The sequence below is a fragment of the Ictalurus furcatus genome, chromosome 5 (genome assembly GCF_023375685.1).
Source record: "Ictalurus furcatus strain D&B chromosome 5, Billie_1.0, whole genome shotgun sequence".
NCBI lineage: Eukaryota > Metazoa > Chordata > Actinopteri > Siluriformes > Ictaluridae > Ictalurus > Ictalurus furcatus.
The window spans coordinates 19,258,666-19,282,350 of NC_071259.1; the positions used below are offsets into that span (position 1 = coordinate 19,258,666).

At 42.0% G+C, this 23,685-nt stretch overlaps 1 protein-coding gene across 2 annotated transcripts in view; it reads left to right on the top strand.

Annotated features, from left to right (window-relative positions):
- Window positions 1-23,685, top strand: part of ptch1 (patched 1) — a 57,311-nt gene that overhangs the window by 15,301 nt on the left and 18,325 nt on the right. The window contains exons 9-16 of one of the 2 annotated variants that reach the window (XM_053625043.1): window positions 2,153-2,284; window positions 2,397-2,552; window positions 2,646-2,744; window positions 8,438-8,563; window positions 15,615-15,733; window positions 16,958-17,348; window positions 18,089-18,398; window positions 20,406-20,548. In XM_053625043.1, the coding sequence (XP_053481018.1) occupies window positions 2,153-2,284; window positions 2,397-2,552; window positions 2,646-2,744; window positions 8,438-8,563; window positions 15,615-15,733; window positions 16,958-17,348; window positions 18,089-18,398; window positions 20,406-20,548 (1,476 nt within the window). Of the gene's footprint in view, window positions 1-249; window positions 2,285-2,396; window positions 2,553-2,645; window positions 2,745-8,437; window positions 8,564-15,614; window positions 15,734-16,957; window positions 17,349-18,088; window positions 18,399-20,405; window positions 20,549-23,685 lie in introns of those variants that run through there. The other variant, XM_053625044.1, reaches the window with a different exon arrangement.

Consider the following 23,685-nt stretch of genomic DNA (forward strand, 5'->3'; position numbering starts at 1 on the left):
AACTCTTAATCAAACAACTCCTAGAGAGAGAGAGATGAATTTCAAATTGCCTTTTATTGCGTTAGACTATTATGACACCATACTTTGTCAAAATAAGTCGATCACATTTAGCAATTTGAAGGACATTTTAATGGGAAATAATTAAGAGAGAGATAGAGAACTGGTGTAATATAACAAATCTTTATTATATTGCTTTTGTGGATATGCTATTAAAAGATTCATCAATCTAATGTTTAGATTAATGTTTAGATGGAGTCTCCCCTTCAATGGCATATCTGGAAAAAGCTTATTACACTGCAAGTTCTAGGCAGTTCAACTGGTATGGGGCCCACACACACACACACACACACACACACACACACACACACACACACAGATAGCATTACTCACACTGTCCTTGACTTATTCTGGCTGCCTGTGTTATCCCAGGTGCTAACTATTTAACTACGACTATAATAATAATAAAATAGAAAGCAGACATTTCGTGCATTCATTAAGAGAACTGAATAGTCAGGGAACATCTAAAGCCACTTTTCCACTGCACGGTACAGCTCGGCTCGGCTCGCTTTACTTTCCTGTGCTTGCTTTTCCATTGCGGTTTAGTGCCGCCTCAAAGTGGGTGCCATCTTCCACTCGACTTCACGCAGGAATAATGTTGCATTATCGAAGCCCTGTACAAATACCAGTTCACTGAACATGGACCTATTAAGGATGTAAAATAACGGCGTTCTAGAACCTACGTGGTGCTCGATACGACTAAATTAGATTCACCCGCAACAGGAGTGACTTCGATAAACGCCTGTTTGGAAATCGGTAACGAGCGAGATGTAGAAATCTAAGACAGAAACCTTTGTTATAATTTTATGTGTTATGAGGTAATGATACATTATTTTGAATTAATAGGATATTACCATACGCAAAGTATGTATTAAATGACACACATTTATTCAGGCACCATACAGAACCACTCATTAAGGAGAATTCCCTACTCCCTCAGCGCGTGGCTCGCATTTAGTATCGGCTCGGCACTCTTGGTGGTACTAAAAAAAGTACCAGGTACCAGGTAGTATTCACAGTGGAAATCCCCCAAAAAGCAAGAAGACTCGAGTTGAGTCGAGCCGTACCGTGCGGTGGAAAAATGGCTTAAGGGTCTTTCTTTCATGAAATCACATACTTTTCACTAGTTTACCTACCTTTTACATAAGAAAAAGGGTTTCCCATATGATAAGTGAGTTATTCTGACATAGGACATGCTATTTGGAATGCTTTTGAAACCCTTTACGAAGCATGAACCCACCTGGAACTAATATGGAAATGGAATTTTATTGGCCTACATCAAAGCCTCTTTCACGCTCTTGAACCCCTCCCCCCCAACACACACACACTCACTCACTATCTCACTCTCTCTCTCTCTCTCTCTCTCTCTCACACACATACACACTCACATACACAAAGCATGTATACAAGCTGTATGTGTGTGTGAAGGAATTCCACCGCAAACTACACATTCCAGAGGCTGCACATCTCTTGCACATAACCCTTTTCAAGAAGGATAAGTCCCAGCTGCTTAGGGGTTCAAAAGCAAACTTTGACTCTCTTTCTCCCCCATATTTTAAATGCCTGTGTTATATGTGAACTTAGGGAGGTGCATCTGTAAGGCCAGAAAAGGTCACATTTAAATCCGGTGTATGCGTGATGTGGCCCCGTCTGGAACACATTAAACCACACAGTGCTCAGTCTCTTTCACAGCTGCCATCCCATTGGTTGTTTGTAGGTGACATCATCTGGTCTATGTTGTTTAGGCCCTGACCTCTGATTCGTATAGGTTTACACTTGTGCATTTTGTGTGTGTGTGTGTGTGTGTGTTTGTGTGTGCACTTGTGTAAACATATTTTTCCCTGGATAAAACTGAAGGTAACGATAGGGTTTGTGTGAAACTGAAATTTACTTTTGGTTGTTAACAGTTAAAAAAAATGGAAAACTCAAAACTGACATCTTTAGTAATGTAGACTCTAGTTGAAAATAATTGGTCTATGTGTTTCAGTGTACAGCTTCTCCGTCATTATATTATTATTCAGGTTACAATGAAGGTAAAGACATCTTAATGAATTGAATCCTTTCACTTTGTCTATGTCGATGTCTTGATCTTAAGGTGGTCCAGCAGAGTGTGTCCATCAACTCCTCTCAGAAAGTACTGACATTTACCACCACTACTCTAGAGGACATCCTTAAATCCTTCTCTAGTGTCAGCGGAATCCGAATCGCCAGTGGTTACCTGCTCATGGTACCCTTACACATTTGTTTTACGTTACCATAAACTTGCTGGTGTATGGTGTATGCTTATTGAATGTTAATGAATATTAATAGCTTGTTTCTTTTTGCCCACCTGTGTGCAGCTTGCCTATGCGTGTCTGACCATGTTGCGCTGGGACTGTGCCAAATCCCAGGGAGCGGTGGGGCTGGCTGGAGTGCTGCTGGTCACTCTGTCCGTCGCTGCCGGACTTGGCCTCTGCTCTCTCATTGGCATCTCCTTCAACGCTGCTACCACTCAGGTACAACACCAAAATTTCTGCACAAAGATGTATTCCAACTGTATTCTGTTGCAGAAAGGCTGGTGTTTATTAGCATTTCCTGTGTGTGCACAGGTGCTGCCATTCCTTGCTCTTGGCGTGGGAGTGGATGATGTCTTTCTTCTTGCTCATGCTTTCAGTGAAACCGGCCAGAACAGGAGAATCCCATTTGAGGTGAATAAGCCTTCTCTCACCCTATCTGTCTTTTCTCTCCCACTTACTCTCAGGCCCTCATGACCTTCATCTCACCAAAAAAAAACCCCAAAAAAACAAGCAACACAAACATCTCTCTTTTGCTCATCACATTTGGTTATACCCATTCACTATACATAACTTTAGTACCAGAGATTTTGTCAAGACAAGATAATGTGCTAAGATCCTGAAGGAGAGGGCTCACTTGTTTTCTAGGGGCCAGGCTGTATCAGAGTTGCTACGACTTTTTTGCCCTCATGCTATCCGTCACGTAATGGAATGCGCATACCTGTCCCAGCCTGTGATGTAAGTTCAAACCTTTCCCCTCGCTCGGCTTTGATGTGCACCGGCATCACACAGGGACTCCTGGGGGCCAGTGCAGGATATGTGTGTGGCTGCACAAAGGGCTTCGGGGATGGTTATGACAAACACACACACCTACCCACACACACACATAGACACACTTGCAGCAGAGTGTGAGAGCAGATGCTTATCTGTTGGTGCTCATTTCTGCATCTGTGTGTGCGAGACTGGGCCTCATTCCACACTCCCGGGTGTCAAATCATGCTCCTTTTGAACTTTTGTAAATGAACAGAAGTATTTCATAAACACACATCCATATTTTTCTAAACAGCTTACATATGAATTCTAGATGAGTATATTGAGTTTTTATGAGGGGGGAAAAAAGAGCAGTTTGTAGTTGTTATATACTTTTGCGGCCTGTGTGGTAAATTGCAACTGCAGTGAAATTATTGGAACGCCTTCGCAGTTGCCTCAACTGATCCCACAACATTTGATGAAACTGTAAATCCCTTGTGATTTGACTTTTAAGGAAAAGGGGTAGGGTTCGGCTGATCTGATCTGGCAGGGGCGAAGCTAATTTCTATAAAAATTGTAAACAAATATCTGAGATAAATAAACTAGTTAGATCCATGGAGAGGTTAGTGAATATGATAATTACAGCTCGGCACGTTCTGGCAAGCTTTACAAACTGTTTTGGAGCGTGAATGTGTTTGCCGGGCGAGAGGTGGGTGTGTGACTGTTCAGGTGGTTGGTGGTGAGAGGAGAGTCAGGGCAAGTGTTTACTTGTGTTTGTGTGTAATTGTGCAGTGCAGCACAGCTCTTTTGGCGAAAGTAAACAATACGCTGTGGGAGAAAAGCACAGAGTCATCCTGACCTTAAGCACACGCTGTGTGGTCCAGAACATTCTCAATGCTTCACTCAAAGCCTGCACAGTCACCCCCACCGAACACACACACACACACACACACACACATTCTTCTACATAGACTCATTCTTTCTCTTACTGTTTCCCTTTTCCCACTCTATGTCCCTAACTTCTGCTGTGTGTGTGTGTGTGTGTGTGTGTGTGTGTGTGTGTGTGTGTGTGTGTGCGCGCATGGAGGTGGAGTTTGGAACACTATCTTATCCTGGTCAACAATCTGAATGGCTTTGAGATGAAAAACAAGAGCTTATCCTAACAAGACAATGAGCCAACTCCATTTCGGTGGTCCCAAGCTGACTGTTTAAATGGCTATCTCCTGTGTTTGATGGAAATGTTTCTGTGCAAGCGAGGGACAAGGAGCGGGAGGGAAATAAATCTCTCTTTTTTTTGCACTCCTGCTGAAAAAAAGCCACATAATAGTGGATTAGAACAGAAAAGCTTTTCATCAGGACTTCAGCTCATTAAGTTGTCATGGCAGGTTCAGTGATTGCAGACTCTCTCGCATGGAACCAGCAGCTAAAGAGCTTAAACAAGGAAAGATAAAGTATCTCTCTGCAGCACACAGCATAAATAACACACCTTTCATGGACAGTTGGTATAAAGGAGGTTTGGAAAATTGGACATTGGCTTTTGAGTTACTGTTGGGTCAATAATGGATATTATCCTATAAAGCATTATTTGTCAGAGCACAGCTTAGTTACAAATATTGCTGCTCTAATGTGCATAAGAATTTAACTTGAATATCTCCAACTAATTATCTATGTACATAGATGTTGCATGGGATATGCAAATGAATCTGGTACATCAATAGCGAGTTGGGAAAAAATCCAATCAACGGAATCTCAAAATTGTGTCAATGAGGCAAGAGAAAAGAATGGACGTTAATCGTGTGAGATGGTTACGTAGGTGTCTGCCTTCAGACATAAGCAGAAAATGGGGAAAAAAACCTGAAGATGATTCACTGAAAGAAAAAAAAAATGAGACAAGAAGAAAGGGCCAGATGCGATAACTCTGAGGATCGCTCCTATTCAATTTCTATTCTTTTAATGTTAGACACTGTCAACAAGCAGCTTTACAGTAATCCGGATGTAGATTTAGATCCCTAATGAGCAAAGGATAAGGAGAAAGGGAAAACTCCCTGAGACGACACGAGGAAGAAAACGTGCCAAATAAGCTTATGTAGGATCGCAGAGTTATGTGCCGGCATGTTTTGTGCCTGACAAGAGGAGCTCTCGACCCTTCCCTCCCTTTTTTTTGGCAAACCTTTCCAAATGCTTCATGCTCATTATGTAGCTGATCAGATTAAACAGTTACATTGGGCAGAAACGTAGTCTTTACTGTCTCTGAGCAGGTTTTTCTGAGCAGGATAATTAGAGATGCTGTTCTCAAGTAATCATACTGACGAGTAGTGAGGTGACTTAACCTGAAATATAGAGACACAAGGAATGCATTTAAAGACAAAAACCCCAACGTACGAGGACAAAAAGTCTCTCTTGATTCTTTTCTGCTCAGCCAATCAGCATTCACCTGAAGGCCAAATGACATAAGGGCTGCTACCTAAGCAGATTCGGAAAAATATGTCGATTGACGCGTGATTTACTTGACAGATTAATACTGAAAAAATACTTAACGAAAAAGCTTATAATTTTAACCTCTTGTTTCTTTTCATCATACAACGCTGTGTGTGGGACTCTTTGCAGCTGCTGTTTTCAGACTTCTGCTTAGATCATAACAAGCCAGGAGGTTAGCCCAAACATGGAAAAAGGTCTTTCAAGCTCAGATGAGTTCAGATGAACTACATTTGAACCTGTGAAAGCATGACTGATGAAAAGCCTTGTTTTCTTCTTTCTGGAATAAATAACTCAAATGAGGCAATGCTGTTGCTAAATAGCACTCACGTTGCCTGTGCGATTTCTCTCTCTCTCTCTCTCTCTCTCTCTCTTTGCTCTCTGATCTTCATTCTGCATAAGAGTAAAAACTTCCCATGGGATCCTGGTGCTGGCGCACATCTTAGGGATCGCATATTGCATAGACTGAACTCTGAATGATGGTAACGACAGAGCTGTCAAAGATGGCAATACCTGAAAGATTCAAACCGCTGGAGTGCTTCACTGACACAAAAAAGGTACAAGTGTGTTGCAACACAGTGTACACAAAAAAAAAAGCAGAGACAGCTTTGGAAGAAGGACATGGATGATGCGCAGACATTTAAAATGAAAGCACTCAAAAGCTCATACTTTGTAAGTGATGTAGACTAACAGGTCGACATTAACCTCATATTACAGAAAGTTTTCTGAAAGCAGTTAATGAATGATAAATTTCTGATGGTTAAGTGAACATATTAAAATATGTGAACTACTAGCTTAATAGTTTACTGAGGCCTGCTGAGTTCAGTTTGTTTGTGCTTCTTAAGGTTAATGGTAAGGTAACATACTGTATACATTATATGTAGGCTGTGTGTGCTACGCTTCCTATATACCACCTTTCTGCATTACCATGATGCAAATATGCTTTAGCACCGATATAAACCGGTCTTTATTTGTCCAAAGGAAAACCAACATGGATTTTACCTGCAAAGGGAAGCGAGCTACTGCTGAAATAAGCGTGTATAAACAGGAGCCAGCGATCACTGAAGATGATCAAGCACTCACCTTAAGCCAATTAGCATGCTAGAAAAATACTGTGATTTGCAACATTCGTGCCAATGAATCCTGGGGTACGTCTCTATAAACTTGGCACATCTAGCCACTGGGATTTTTGCCCATTCAAAAAGGCAAAACTGCTCCAGCTCCTTCAAGTTGGATGGGTTCCTCTGCTGTACAGCAATCTTTAAGTCATACAGCAGATTCTCAATTGGATTGAGGTCTGGGCTTTGAGTAGGCTGTTCCAAGACATGTAAATGTTTCCCTTAAACCACTTGAGTGTTGCTTTACCAGTATGCTTAGAGTCATTGTCCTGCTGGAAGATAAACCTCCATCCCAGTCACAAACCTCTGGAAGACGGAAACAGGTTTCCCTCAAGAATTTCCCTGTATTTAGCACCATCCATCATTCCTTCAATTCTGACCAGTTTCCCAGTCCCTGCTGATGAAAAACATCCCCACAGCATGATGCTGCCACCACCATGCTTCACTGTGGGGATGGTGTTCTTGGGGTGATGAGAGGTGTTGGGTTTGCGCCAGACGTAGCGTTTACCTTGATGGCCAAAAAGCTCAATTTTAGTCTCATCTGACCAGAGTAGCTGCTTCCATATGTTTGGGGAGTCCCCACATGCTTTTTGGCGAACAGCAAAAGTGTTTGCTTATTTTTTCCTTTAAGCAATGGCTTTTTTCTCTGGCCAGTCTTCTGTAAAGCCCAGCTCTGTGGAATGCACAGCTTAAAGTGGTCCTATGGACAGATACTCCGATCTCTGCTGTGGAGCTTGCAGCTCCTTCAGGGTTTATCTTTGGTCTCTTTGTTGCCTCTCTGATTAATGCCCTCCTTGCCTGGTCCATGAGTTTTGATGGGAGGCCCTCCCTTGGCAGGTTTGCTGTGGTGCCATATTCTTTCCATTTTTTAATAATGGATTTAATGGCACTCTGTGAGATGTTCAAAGTTTTGGATTTTTTTTATAAGCCAACCCTGATTTGTACTTCTCCATAACTTTGTCCTTGACGTGTTTGGAGAGCTCCTTGGACTTCATGATGCTGCTTGCTTGGTGGTGCCTCTTGCTCAGTGGTGTTTCAGACTCTGGGGCCTTTCAGAACTGGTGTATATATACTGAGATCATGTGACAGATCTTGTGACACTTAGCTTGCACACAGGTGGACTTCATTGAACTAATTATGTGAATTCTGAAGGTAATTGGTTGCAACAAATCATATTTAGTGGCTTCATAGCAAAGGGGGTGAATACATATGCACACACCACTTTTGTGGGGGTTTTTATATTTATTTATTTATTTTCATTTCACTTCGCCAATTTCGACTATTCTATATCTGTCCATTACATGAAATCCAAATAAAAATCCATTTAAATTACAGGTTATAATGCAACAAAAGAGGAAAAATGCCAAGGGGGGTAATAGGTACTGTATTTACATTTATGGACTTATACCACAGTGTTAGGCAATTAGTGTTCAGTTTTATTTTATTTGTATAGCACTTTTAACAATGGATATTGTCCCAAAGCAGCTTTACAGAAATATATAAATTCAGAATAGATTTTAAATGTATGAATTTATCCCTAATGAGCAAGCCAGAGGCAATGGTGGCAAGGAAAAACTCCCTGAGACCTCTTTGAGGAAGAAACCTTGAGAGGAACCAGACGCAAAAGGGAACCCATCCTCTGGGTGTGATGGTCACGTGTCCATGAAGTTTTGGTTGTATGTTGTGTTTTGATGATTAGAAATGTGTTTAAAAAATTGTATTCTCTACAATAAAAGGTTTACTCTGTGATTCTGTACACTACAGGACCGTACCGGCGAGTGTTTGAAGAGAACAGGTGCCAGCGTGGCTTTGACCTCAATCAGTAACATCACTGCTTTCTTCATGGCCGCCCTCATCCCTATCCCAGCACTACGGGCATTCTCTCTACAGGTATGTGAAATTGGCGTATATGATTTTCATGTGTATAGGCGTCCAGGGTAATTTGTAGTAGTCGTATAGGAGGTTTCCTATCACTATTAGACCTATTAGTGCTTCCTGTGCGTGCTTGCCTGAAATTGTGAGGCCTTCCACTCCTTCTTCATCGGTACCAGCTTCCTCCAGGTGACTTTTATTAATTTCTTTCATCAAATGGAGCGTGTGACAGGTCGAGGGTTGGCACGGCCCATAACCCCCCCCACTAGGCTTGATTAGTGGTACGGCCCCTGTGCGTCCACATTGTAGCCTGAGTACACGTAACTCAATCCTGGGGTGGAAGGGGGGTTGGTGGGTGGTGCTCTGTGGTCTCTGTGTGGGAGGTTGTTAGAGGCTCAGGTCTGGCAGGGTTATTGTGTGTGCATGTGATTTTAAACAGCTGGAGTTGATTTGTGTTGTGGAAGTGGGACAGGATCTGGGCCGAGCAACCTCGAACTGAACAGGAATAGGTGAGGCAGACCACACTACGTAACAGCTGGAAAATATGCAGCCCAAATCGGTGCACGATTTTACATGGCCGGCGTTCTTTAACTCGGAGATGGATATGTGCGCTCATTTCTGCTTTCTAGTACAACAGCTTAAGCAAACCTTTATGTTCTGTTCAGGTCAAAAAGACCCTTCAAAAGCAGGTCAGTAATGGAGAATACTCCATACCTGAGTGTGCAGCAATAATGAGGTGGCCTGCCTTTTCTTTGTTTAAACACCCTTCAATTTTTGTCATGACATAATAGATGAAGCTCTGCATTTTAATGAGTCTTTATTGATCACATATACATTACAGCACAGTGAAATTATTTTTTCTTCGCATATCCCAGCATGTTTGGAGGTTGGGGTCAGAGTGCAGGGTCAGCCATGATACGGTGCCCCTGGAGCAGAGAGGGTTAAGGGCCTTGCTCGAGGGCCCTAGCAGTGCTGGGGCTTGAACTACCGACCTTCCAATCAGTAACCCAGAGCCTTAACCGCCAAGCCACCACTGCCCCATTGGTGTACGATGCTATAAAACAGCATATGAGCCAGTCAGCATATAAATCTGGAATGAATGAACGTCAGATATTAATTTTGCATTCAACTTACCTTGAAAGTGGGAAGTCAGAGCTCAGAATGACGTAATTTTTCAACCTCTGTGCGTTCGATCTACAAAGTTTGGAAAAAAACTATGGACAACCATGGACTGTTAATTTTCTGCTAGCATCAGTTTAACCAGCTAACTGCGATCAGTGATGTATAGTCAATGTTATAGATGTAACAAGCTAGTTTATCTGTATGTTGATTAATCGAAAGCAAATACTAGTATATAGAGTATGTCGTTTAAAATAATGTGGTACTACTTTGTTTACCGTTGCGCCATGTCGATTTGATGTCATCTGCTGAACTCAAAGTTGAGGTGAGTTTCTGTTGGGCTTTTTCCTCATTTCCGGAGGTTGGTAATACCGACTTACGAATTTTAGTCAAACGCAGCATAACTGGAACCCTGAAAGCCCCGCCCCCATCCCCCATCACACATTAGTAATCTTTTAGCGGTGCTCTGATCCTGACTTCATTTTCACACTTGAAAGATGCGGCATCCTCGCATTCATGTGAAATAATATCTATCGTAGGTTTGACTTAGCTAAGGATAAAGTATTTAATTAACATCAGTTAACTAAATATGGCGTGAAAATACAATGCAAAAACACGATTAAATAGGTCTTTAATGAATTGTCAGTTCAGACATTAATGGTAATGTAATTCATTTTAATTAACAGTAAGGACGCTTGTCCGTTTTATTTAAGATGTAGACACTAGAATAGTTTACATGCACTTTCATATTAATTGCTGTATATAACATCTTTTTCCTAGACTAGGAAGAAAGAAAGTATGCATGTAGTTTATGTTAGTGTTTTTATCTAAAGCAAAGTGATCACTTTTGTTCACACACTCCAGTTTTTACCTTAGACAAGTTTGTGAAAGAACTATATCAAAACTATCGCTCTGTCTCCATCCCCCACTCCTCAGTGGGACTACGCATTATTTTACTTAGGGTTTGGCAGGTTTGTATGTGCAAAGTGCAAGTTACAATTACATTTATTCATTTATTAGATACTTTTATCCAAATCGATGAGGAAATACAAGCAAAGCGAAATATCAAGCGGAGAACAATACAAGTAGTGCTACCATACAAGATTTATAATTGAGTTCTAGAGAAGCAAAGTGCACAGAGTAGAGGTATAAGAGTCAGAGTAGGTTATTTAATTTTTTAAGTAATGTGGGGTTGTCATTTTAGGGGTTAGTTAAATGCTCATGGAAGAGGTGGGTCTTTAGTTGTTTTTTAAAATAGTGACAGATTCTGCGGTCCGGATTGAGGTTGGAAGTTTATTCTACCACTGAGGGACGGTTAGTTTGAAGGTTCTGGAAAGGGACCTTGTACAACGCTAAGTAGGCACTACTCACCATCGGTCGTTAACCGATCGCAGATTGCATGAGGGAACCTGAGAAACCTTGTGAATTTTATATTTTAATCAAACCTAATATATAATCTTGTTTTCTAATGTACATTTGAAATTGTATAATCTATATGTCTAGATACATCTGTAACAACATTTCAAACTGTTTACACAAACACACACCCGCACTGGTTATCCTTGAAGGTGAAGTAGCAATGCTCATACCAGTCTGTGCAGCTGTTGTGCTCTATCACTGATAGCTTTCATACAGCCATCCATCGCACCTAGAGGAACAGCAGCTATGAGATAAAAAATGTCACACATGGCGGAGCACCTATCTGCTTGACTGGAGAGCACAGTGTGATACTCACCTTTAAGTAATGGTGTCATAATATATTGTAGTATCGTTTATTATAATGTAGTGTACAAAGACTGAATGGCTGTGGTTAAATCACACACACAGACTGTATCTGGTATTAGCATCTGTGGATGGATGGATCGCACACCGTCTGTCAAACACCACACTGTTTACGCCTACGGTGCAGTCCAGCTGGCTGCTATTCAGCAGCACACAACACACACACACACACTCTGGTCTCAGGCCAAACAGCCTCCAAAAGATTTAAAGATCTCTCTTTTTCTACCCTTCACTTCACCTGCATACTGGAGCGAAACCAAGAAACAAATACATATCTAAGAATGCACTGTTTTTTCAGAGATCCTCACATGCCAGCGTGTGTGTTCTCATTGCTCGGATGAACCCGGCGTCAAAACAGTCAATTCTGCGTCCTTCCTATATTACATTTCTCTCGCTCTTCCAAACCATAATGCGATAGCGTTCTGTCTTTCTCGCCTGGCATTTTTGTGCTTATCTGTTTCCCGCTGTGCAGATGAGCGGACGATAAAGCCAGGAATTTTCCCCCCACTGTTTCCAGTCTGAATTAGTGTACTGTATTAATATAGATGAATGTATTATGAAAATTAGGATGCACAGTAGGGTCCAGAAGCACAAAATTGTTCCTAAGAAATTCAATTATCAGCAACAACTTGAGTGAAAAGAAGGATCCTAGAAGTCTTTGGACGAATTTCAGAATTTCGTAGTATTTGGTATGTCCCTCTTTTGCTGTAATGAGTGTGCATTCGAGCTGGCATGGACTGGAGTGTCGTCTGTACACGCACTTCAATGGAAAGGATAAGACTCAAAGAAAATCTGACTTTTTGTACAAAGAATTCAGCATCACAAAGTTGCTTACATTCTTAACGTGACCTAGAAATAGTGCAGAATATTGAATATTGGGGGAAAAAAACAGATATTGAACACTTCCTGTCTTTGTTTAAATTTTTTTTAAATTCTAAAACATTCTGTTTATTGCCCATTTTAAATAGGGGAGACAACAGACTTTCCTTAACCTTACCTAGCCAGTCTAAAGTTTGGAAGAAAGTAAGAATTTCTTAGCCTGCGGAAGTCTAATCTGTCATTAATGGCGTGGCTTATTTACTTCATACGAATTACTTCATAAAAAATGGAATCAGTAACGTAATCCAAGTATCACAATATGAAAGTAATGTAACGTGATTATTTTGGATTACTTCAAGGTCACATATGTCAATAAAGTCAAGAAAAAACCAATATGATCTAAAATGCTTTTATTTAGAGCTTAAAAACATGTTCAATGTTTGGGTTTGTTTTAAGAAAATAAATACATACATACATACATACATACATACATACATACATACATAAAAGATCACTGTTCCTGATGCGGGTAACATTACATCACAAAAGTTAGGGTGACCATATTCTGGTTTTCCAAAAGGAGGACACGTTTGTTTGTTTTTTTCCCCCATGTCTTAATAGCGTTCAAAACAGTGTTACTATGAATGCAGATTTTAATACACTGAAAAAGACACACTATTAGCATCGCATACATATATATCAATTCCTACATTCTTTTGAATGTCCATGGAATAAAATAAAATAAAATATTATATGCCGTGAGTGAACCTTCTGGCATCATTTACACATTAGAATGACCATGTAATATGAAGCAATGTGATAACAGGAAATTAAAAATGACCTTATCTGGCCATGGGCATTGTTTTGGCTCAGGACAGCTATCATTTGCTGCTATTGTCAAGCAACTGTTTGATGCCGTACACAACAGCGCTTCACCTTCGCACATTCGCTGAGAGTATGCTAGTGGTTGAGAGGCAGGAATTTGGCCAATAGTTGCTGCAAGCCATTTAGAATCTACCAATTCGTGTGCGAGAAGGCGGGAATTACAGAGAGGGGTTAAAGCAATGCAAATATGTGGACACACAATGCAGTATTAGACCATAAACACATCATAATGAAACTAAAGCCGAATCCCGGACATTTTCTCAAATTTAGACACTTTTTTGAGGTCTGAAAAAAAGGACATGTCCGGGAAAAACAGGACGTATGGTCACCCTAACAAAAGCATTTCAGAGAACAATTTGTGTTCATTTCTACCAAATTAACTTTGCACAAAATTTTTTTGCGTATGCACCAAGAGGTTGCTCATATGAGCCACGAATGGCAAGAGAGAACCAGAACTATAATCAAGCAGCTGTCTATATTATTATGTCAAAAGATTCTTTGGTTTTAAATGGAAAAAATGTAATCCTGATAGTATTCCCATTGTTTACAAAATGTACCTGTAATCTGTATTTACTTTTACAGTTAGCAGTTTTTTGTATCCTGATTACGTATCTTTTTTTGTATCTGAGTTCGGTTGCACTGGAACTGAGCCGTGATTCCCGTGAATGTGAACGCAACTCGTGATCGGGTCCGCTCGGGTCCGTAGTAAAGTAACCTGCGCATGCGTTTTATCATTGTGTGTTGTGTTAATTATGCGTTGTGTTAATTAGAGCTCACACATACATGGCACCACATGTGTTGGAGTGTGAATCGTGAGTTTGATACAATTAAATGTATTTTGTAGAACAATATAAGTACTGAGTGTTTTAGTTTGTGTGGAAAGAGATGTGTGTGTGTGTGCATGTGTGTGTGTGTGTTACAGAGAGATTGAGGTTTTTCACCACTGGGTACGTGCACAAAAGCTCCACACATGCTGTAGTCAGAGTTTGCAGCTTGTGTGGCAAGCTGTGCGTGTGTGTGTGTGTGTGTGTGTGTGTAGCAGTCTTCACAGAGTCTCTTCTGTAGCCTCATTCCCTTGCAGACACACGCACTCTTTATTCTCTGTCTCTTGCTGGATCCCTCCAGCAGTCATTTGTGCACTCACTTTTTCACAGAACACACACATCACTCATGCAAAGCACTCAAACACATATAATTTCAGCTCCTTAAAGACACGCAAACATAAGAAGACATCAGGGAAAAACTGAATGAGAGAGAGAGATGAGTAAGGCGATGTGTGTGTCTGGAAGCTCTGTGTGTGTGTGCGTGCGTGTGTGTGTGTGTGTATTGAAGCACAGGCCTCTCTCAGCACCTCCAGGCTGTACTGGGCTGCTGCACTCTCTGTGTGGTCTGGCAGCTGAACACAGAGCCAGCCTCCACCCAGGAACGAAAAACACAAAAACCCACACAAGCTGACCAGACCAGACATGCCCTCTCTCTCTCTCTCTCTGTCTCTCTCTCTCACTCTCATTCTCCCCCTCTTTCTCTCCCTCTTTCTCTATTTCTTTCTCTCATTTCATTTGAAATCCTTTGCCTGCTCCAGCACTTTGCGTGCACAGAAACCAACTTTTCTCTTCTTCCAACGAATTCTCTCTCTCTCTCTCTCACTCTCTCTCTCTCTCACTCTCAAAAAAAAAACCCCTCTCCATCCTTTTCCCCCCCAGTCTTGATATAAAACATATAACGTTCAAAGTTGAGACTTTTTTTGCATCCTAAACGTATTAATATGCATATCATTCTACTTCTGCTTCACTGTTGTCTGATACAGTTGTTCTCAAGAAAAAAGGTGACATAGTAAAGAAGAAATAAAGGTCAAAAAAAGGTGCCAAATCATCTCCAAGAACTTAACTAGAGCTTTGAGCGTGTTCGACTGGGTTGTTGTGGTTGGGTTGAAAAGTTAGACTGGGTTGTTGTGAAAAATAAATAACGGTCCTGCGATGTTCTAAACAGCAAAAAAAAAATAAAAAAAAGTAATATTGAAGTAATAATGTTTTGCTTTACAATGATCTTAGAATTTTGCTCAGTCATTTACACAAAAACAAACATTCTAGAAGCCCTACTTTTAACATTACTACAATTGCTAATGTTGGCAGCAATGCTGTAAAAACAAAGCGTTTTTATTAAACAAACAAACAAACTTAAAACTGTAATATTCAGAAAATGTCTTCCAACCAGTATTTAATTAATTGTCTTGGGCTTAGGTCGATTGACGATTGCCAAATGAAAGCAGCTTTCATCTGCAAGCTCACTTGAAGTGTCACTGCAGAGCGACGTGTCTTACGGAATTTGTTTAGTTTGTGCGAGTTGTTTCGGGCATCACCTGGCAGCAGATGTATGAGGTTTTTTATTTTTATGTTGTTTGAGTGGATTTAACATGTCTTACTGTGTGTGTTCATGTGTGTGTGTGTGTGTGTGCTTGTTTCAGGCTGCTGTCGTGGTGGTGTTTAACTTCGCCATGGTGCTACTCATCTTCCCCGCTATACTCAGCATGGACCTGTATCGCAGAGAAGATCGCCGCTTCGACATCTTCTGCTGCTTCATCAGGTACCACACACACACACACATTTATAGAGGAATGTCACTTCCATGACATTTCTCCATAAATCTCAGTTGCTCCGAGATGTTCTATTGATTCCAGTTGGAGCAGACAAACACACACACACACAAGCACACACACACACACACACACACACACACACACACACACACAGAAACACACAGACATGTTCGACAGCTTCTTTTGTGAGTAGTGGCTTGAGTAATTGTGTAAATATGTGTGAGATGCTTGTGTGTGTGCATGTGTGTGTGTGGTTTATGGTATGAGTTACTGCTTCATACTATTGCAAGGTACTGTAATCCTGTGTGTGTGTGTGTGTGTGTGTGTGTGTGTGTGTGTGTGTGTGTGTGTGTGTCTGTGTGTGGTTATCATTCTCTGGGGGCGCGACCCTCATGTAATACCTGCTCAAGCCTTTTTTTTCTTCGTGCTACTTTCATTTCTTGGTGTGTAGTGCCGGAGGGAGTGAAAGATAAACTCATGGTTGCTTTTCAGGTTTTTGCATGCACGCTAAACACTCCATCGTGGTCCCAAGCTCATGCAGGAAATTGAACCTGAAGCCTCCAGTTTCACTGAATCGCTTGCCTCCCAATCAGAAGCATTAGCTTGTTACTGTCAGTTGCCATCAGTTTTCACATACGTACTGTATACACAACTGCTCACAGTGAGTAGTTTCAATTGTTTTGGGTTTTTTTTTGTTTTTTTTTAAAGGTGTGAGTGCAAATGTAGTTAAATGAAAGATGGACACAGCGGAGCTCGTACACACACTCACACGGACACTCTGTTCTAGTTTGCTGAGCTGTGCTCTAAAGTCTGAAGAAGATATAAATGCATCGATGTAGAAGTTACATCTGATATGTATCGGATTTCGGTACCAAACGTGAGGTGTACCGCCTGATTTAAAAAAGTTTAAGGTGCTGGGTTTGGTGTCAGATTTGTTGCACATGCCGTCATGAAAAACAAATCTGTGCCACATGTGAGGGGAAATGGGTATTTTGGTTTTTGCGTGCAGTGTGAATCTTATGAAAGCAATCTTATTTTAAAAGTACAATATAAAAACAATCATGTATCCAACAGCAAAGGGATATATAATCTTGTGTTTTTATACACTTATCGCTTTCAAATTCTAGTGATTTGACCAACTGATAAGCCCATGAAGCACATTCAGAAGCACAGCATTCCTTGGCACTGATTGTGATTTACCTCTCTTTCAGTCCGTGCTCTAACCGTGTAATCCAGCTGGAGCCCCAGGCACTGGGCGATGTAGGCCACTGCACACCTCCGCCCTCCTACAGCAGCCACGGCTTCTCTCAGCACACGCACATCACCATGCAGTCAACGGTGCAGCTGCGCACTGAGTACGACCCGCGCACGCAAGCCTACTACACCACAGCCGAGCCGCACTCCCGCATCTCTGTGCAGCCCCTCCCCCCCAATCACAACAACAACAACAATAACAACAACAACACCAGCTCGACGCGAGACCTCCTGAACCAGTCCAGCGAGGTGGCATCAGGGCACACAGAGCCATCCTGTTCGCGCTGGACCTTCGCGTCGTTCGCAGAGAAGCACTACGCGCCCTTCCTGCTGCAGCCCACCACGAAGGTAAAAGAGAGTTCGAGTAGAGGAGAGCTTAATGCTTAAAGATCTGACCAGAAAAATTGAATTAAAGAAAATGAATGTTCTAGTTCTAGTGACCAGAAAACTGTGAGTTTAAATCCGAGACAGCCACTGTTGGGCCCGGTGTAATAATTGTCGACCTCGACTTCCTTCCAAGCTGTGATTTCTGAAAAACAGATTTCCCTTGGTGATTTCCCTTGGCACAGGTTCTTCGGGACCCCCTAACACCCCCCCGACCCCCGACCCCCCGGTCCTTGTTTTTAAACTCTGCTTTCCGTCGCAACCACTCCACGATTGTTCTCCCTTTTTCTTTTTTATACAGTCTGCTCAGAATAAATAGAACCAAAACATACAAAGTATACAGACAGAACAAGAATGTGTACTCTCTGGGTATTTGGACCTGATTGAGAACTTCTCTCAGTCGAGTCCAGAGACCCTTGGCAGTCACTGCGCCTGGACGTATTAAGTGAGAATCTCTTGCCAGGTCGGACTTAATCTACTGCAGAGACGGATAGAAGGACAGAGGTGAATGGAAACCAGCTGAAGGATTTAGCACTTGTGCAACCGCTTTGCTCCGAGTAAAACCCTTTTACAAAAACCGCAGACACCTTCTGTGTCAGAGGGGCAGTCATAAAGACCGGAGCTGCGTTTCCAGCCAGCATGTGACTCATCACTGTGTGTGTGTGTGTGTGTGTGTGTGTGTGTGTGTATGTGTGTGGTCCCAGGTGGTGGTGATCGTGCTGTTCCTGGCACTGCTGGGCGTCAGCTTGTATGGCACCACGCGAGTGCGGGACGGCCTGGAGTTGACAGACATTGTACCACGTGAGACGGCCGAGTATGACTTCCTGGGTGCACAGTTCCACTACTTCTCTTTCTACAGCATGTATGTGGTGACGCAGCGGGCAGACTACGCCCAGGCCCAGCCTCTGCTCTACGAGCTTCATCAGCGCTTCGGCACGGTCGAATACGTGCTCCATGACGAACAAGGCCACCTGCCTCTCATGTGGCTCCACTACTTCCGTGACTGGTTGCAAGGTACTGGACCAAGCTGATATAAAGTTTGTATATATATTAAGGATCGTATATCGAGTGTGAGATTAGGTACTGCTCTGCGAGGTTTGTGTGTATTGTCTGAACTCAGTTAGCATCGCTTTATTTGCTGTTTCGTAGACTTGTGTTCCGCCGAAGTCATCGCAGTCAGTTACATCTTTCTTGGAACAAGGGTTCCTTATTCTCAGTCGCTATCGGTCAGCATACAACAGAGTCGAGATCAGTCGCTGTCTGAATGGGTTGGGCTGCTCATTAATAACTGACAGTTCACAGTCCAGATGCTCTCTCACTTTGCATGTGTTGTGAAAATACGTTGTGTGTGTGTTTAAAGAATCCCTCTATCAGTCTGCCATCCTTAGCTCATCTGTTTTTCACAAATATAAATCCCTCTCCGAAGCCTCTAAGCCATAACACATTTAATGACTTACCAAGGCAGATTAACATTCCAGAGAGGGAGAGAGTGAAAAAGAGGGGGCTTTTCATTAAGGAGAAACTCAAAATTACAGTACCAGGAGAAGAAAGCCAGGTATTGAATGAGGAAAGTGACTAAAGAACATACATTCGAGAGATAGTGATTGAGGGCATGTCTCTACACCTGCTGTGATTAGTGGAAATGTTCAGCTGCATACACGCTGAATTCTGGGTAATCCCGGGTGGGATTTATTCTACGTAAAACCCCATTCAGTTCTGTTCTCTAGCTCTCTCTCTCTCTCTCTCTCTCTCTCTCGCTGTCTCTCTGAGTGAGTCAGTGTCCCTGTTTTAATGCCATATCTGTGCGTGTAAACCCCCTTTGTTTGCTATAAGCCTAAATTGCACTGCAACTTTTGAGACAGCTGCTGACACGTAGGGACTCGCTGGGTCCAGTTCTGAATCCCTTCATTATGGTCCCCCGGCACGATGTTTTTATTTGAGCCCGTGTTTCCGTCGGGCGAACACCGAGGGGGTGCGTGTGTGTGTGTAGGTGCAGAGCGAAGGCAGTTGGAGAGGGCGTTAATAACATTGTCGGACAAATTTGAAACTGACAGCAAGGCCAGAGGGAACGAAAACTGGAGATAGCGGTAGATGAATGAGAAACGGGAAAGAAGAGAAGGCACGGAAAAGTAAGGCTGCTTGAATCAATGTATGCGAATCAAAAAAGCAAGGGGGGTTTAGAGGCGCTTAGCTCACCACAACACTTTTTTTCAGCAGCACGTTTCATTATTGATCAGCTTACAGTATGTAGTTGACTAATCGAGTATATGTTATGCAACCATATATTCGCATAATTTACGTTCTCATCCATTAATAAAATAGTTTATGTTCAGTTACAGTGTGGATTGGTGTTGTACTTGTGTGCCTTATCGTAGGGATTCACAAATTCTTGCAGCCAGGGACGTCTTCCAGAGAATTTCCAAGGTCCGCCTTATGATCACAGAGCACATGACAATAGAGCAGTTATGTTAATGAATCATATTCATTAATTGCAGCCATTAGAGCTTTTTATTCCTGAACGTTCCACTCATCCAGATGTAGATTTTAAACATATAAACAACTCTTGGTTTGCTTAAAATTGCATTGAGATTCATTTTAGCATTAGTATTTTTTGCTTTTTTATTTTAAATATTTTGAAGCTCCTTTCCATTCAACTTTCCAGTCAGTTAGGATTACAACTATGATAATAACTAAATAATAACCATAACAACCTTGATACTAGTTATTAGTAATCTCCAAAACTGTCATGGGATTTTTAAAAACTGTTTAGAACCATGGCCTTTGTTGGCCTGCGGTAATGTCGTTGTCAGTGTACGCTGAAACGAAGCGATGACGTGGCAAAGATTTGAACTAAAATAGAATAAAATGCAAGAGAATCCAAGTGAACTTCATGATACAGTTATGAGTTTGTGTACTTTTGGTTTCCAGAATACATTTAATCTGTGTAATCTGTGTTTTTCGGTTGTCAAGTGCTGTTGTCAACATCCTGTGCCGTTTGTATGCGTGTGTGTGCGTGTGCAGGTCTGCAGGATGCCTTCGATAAGGACTACGAGGCAGGCAAGATCACCCAGAAGGATTACGAGAACGGTTCAGACGACGGAGTGCTGGCTTACAAGCTCCTGGTGCAGACAGGATGCAGAGAGAAGCCGATCAACCTCAACCTGGTGAGCGACTGAGCAGTCCTACCCTTGTTGCCTCCTGGTTCTTTTTCCCAAAAAAAAAAAAACGACACATCTTCCTCGACATCTTTAAGTCGAGGAAGAGGCATCGCCATCATGAAAGCAGCACTCCCCACTGAGCTTCAGAGAGAAACTAGCTCCTGTATGGTATGGTATGTACCTTTATGGTGCAGCACATTGCTCTGCACGGAGGGGAACATAAAGACCTTGACGCCACCCTGAGCAGCTTTCACATGCGATTTGAAATCTTAGGGCTTTAAAATGTAGAATTAATGTGGATATATTTATGTCCTGGCATATCTGTACATTTTTTATATATTTCCATATCTGCTGTTTTGTGTTGTAGCTGTTTGGATAGTATTTAGCATGTCCTGCCTCCCTTAAGTTTCCAGTGGAACCTATGATTTAGAGTTCTCCATACAGGAAGCACAGCTTGTGACGCGTAAAATGCATTTAGCGTTAATGCTGGGAGTTAGTGGGGTTAGTGGCTTACAAATGTATATTTTTATCCCCCCCCCCCCCCCTCGTACTCTCTCTCTGTCCTTTCTCTTTTCCCCGTCTTCTTGTCCCTCCATCTCTCTACTCTCTACCTCTCTCTCTCTTTCTCTCTCTCTCCCGCTCTCTCTCGCTCTCCCTCTCTCTCTCCCTCTTTCACACTGATTGCTTTACCGAGCACAGGAATTTAAAGCTCTCGATGGGGCCGCAACCCACCTCTGAAAAAGCAATTAGCCTTTCATTTAAACCGTTGTATCCCTTTGGCTCGGTGCAGACCCAAACTCAAGCTAGCAAAAAGGCTCCTGCATCATCTGACCATTCGCAAACACACACACAGGCATACTCAGAAGCATTAAATATGACAGGTTAACATATTTGTAATGCTTCCAGTTACTCAGTAAGAAAAATCAGACAAGAGGGAAATGTAACTATGAAAGGTCCAGTGAGGCTGATGTGCATGCTGTCTCGCCTGCATGTTTACTCCCGCACGAAATCTGGAACAATCCTCCTTTTTCCCTCATTTTTGAGTGTGGTCGTTGTACTGAACAGTCGCCAGAGGAGTGGGGGATGGGGGGGAGACACACGTAGGGGCGCAAAGGCAGCCTGCCCGTGCTGGTGTGCGGCCCTGTGATGTAATTTCCTGTGCCTGTGAGTGAAGAGGGGTGGCAGCAGGCCAGAGGGCCGCCGGCCTCGCACTGTGGGCTTCCCGTGACAGCTTGAAGACATACAGTTGTTGCGTATCCTGCTGCTTAATTCGATCCAGATCTTCGGAATCCAAGTTCGCTTTTTTCCCCTCCCCACTCCACCCCATCTCTCTTCTCCTTTTTCTCTCAGAACCGCTGCCGTGTCTTCTTTGAATGGACAGGGAGCTTGTGCTGTCTTTTTTTTGCAGTGTGTGTTAAAAAATGTTTTGAATAATAAAAAAATTTTTGGTTTAATTAAATGGAATTTTACAAAAAATTATTAAACGGTCATTATATATGTTATTTAGGCTCATCTAGATATTTTTTGTTTCATTTTCTGTCGTCAGATTTTTTTAAATACTCACAGCTTAGGTAATTATTATTGTTTTTTTTTTATTTAAAAGTATTTGATACATTACGTTTCTAAAACTCTAAATTCATTTTACTATGGCTTTCCATATCTCTGTTTTTTCCTCCATTGGGCAGGAGCCTGCTGTGGCGCCGGGTAACCTGGGTATCCATAGAGGTCAGGAGAAGCAAGTGTTAGCAACATTTGTACAGATGTTGTGTTATTTTTATAGCTCTCCTCCATTTGCTGGGTGGCATTTCCTCCTGTGTTAACAGCGAGGTTAACTGCACACAGGCGCACTCAGGGACTCTGGCCAATTTTTTTATTGTTACGCTAACTCAAGCAGTTTCTCTCACTCTCCCTCTCTTTACCCCCACTGACTGTATACACACACACACACACACACACACACACACACATTCTCACACATATTCTCACACACGCAGAGCTTCCACCACCTCCTGACTCAGAGACTGTGGATTTATTGTCCTGAAAAGTGCACATGGCACAGAGCAACATACCGTAATGGTTTTACCTTCTCAGCAGGTAACTCACTAAGGCCCCCTGCAAGGAGTGAGTAAGGGAACGAGGGAAAGATTAGTGCAGTTTTGGTGGACTTTCTCAGCCTGTGTAAAATTAGGCACATAAAGCAGCACACTAGCTGACTTACTGTTACATCCATCCATCCATCCATCTTCTATACCGCTTATCCTTTTCAGGATCACGGGGAACCTGAAGCCTATCCCAGGGAGCATCGGGCACAAGGCGGGGTACACCCTGGACAGGGTGCCAATCCATCGCAGGGCACACTTACTGTTACATAATTAAAGATATTAGCACTTAAAGGGGTAGTTCACCCAAAAATTCTGTCATCGGTTACTCACCCTCATGTCGTTCCAAACCCATAAGACTTTCGTTTGTCTTCGGAACACAAATGAAGAGGTTTTTAATAAAACCTGGGAAATTTCTGTCCCTCCATTTACAGTCCAGTAACCAAAACGTTCATAAAGGCATCGTAAAAATAATCCATTTAGTTGTTGTTTTTTGTGCACCCAAAGCATTCGTATCGCTTCATAAAATTGGGATTAAACCACTGGAGTCACATGGATTACTTTTACGATGCCTTTATGAACGTTTTTGGAGCTTGAAAGTTTTGGTTACTGGACTGTAAACGAAGGGACAGAAATTTCCCTGGTTTCATTAAAAACCTCTTCATTTGTGTTCCGAAGATGAACGAAAGTCTTATGGGTTTGGAACGACATGAGGGTGAGTAACTGATGACAGAATTTTTATTTTTGGGTGAACTACCCCTTTAAATATTAAGTTATTATTTTATATTACATAAGAAAGAATTGCACCTTTTTTAGGCAGGTTCATTACAGCTCCATTTAAAAAAACAACAACATCTTAATTATGGCCCTATCAGAGGATATGGACATGTTGTTATTTATGAAGGTCAAGACACTTTTGTTTGATGTGTGCATTCGCTAATCTTTCCCCTGTTGATAAATGGCAAAAGCCATCTTTATACCCCAGTGAAACAGAAAGTCACTGCTGGCTGCTTCCTAAATGAATTTAATCAGAATAAATTTACT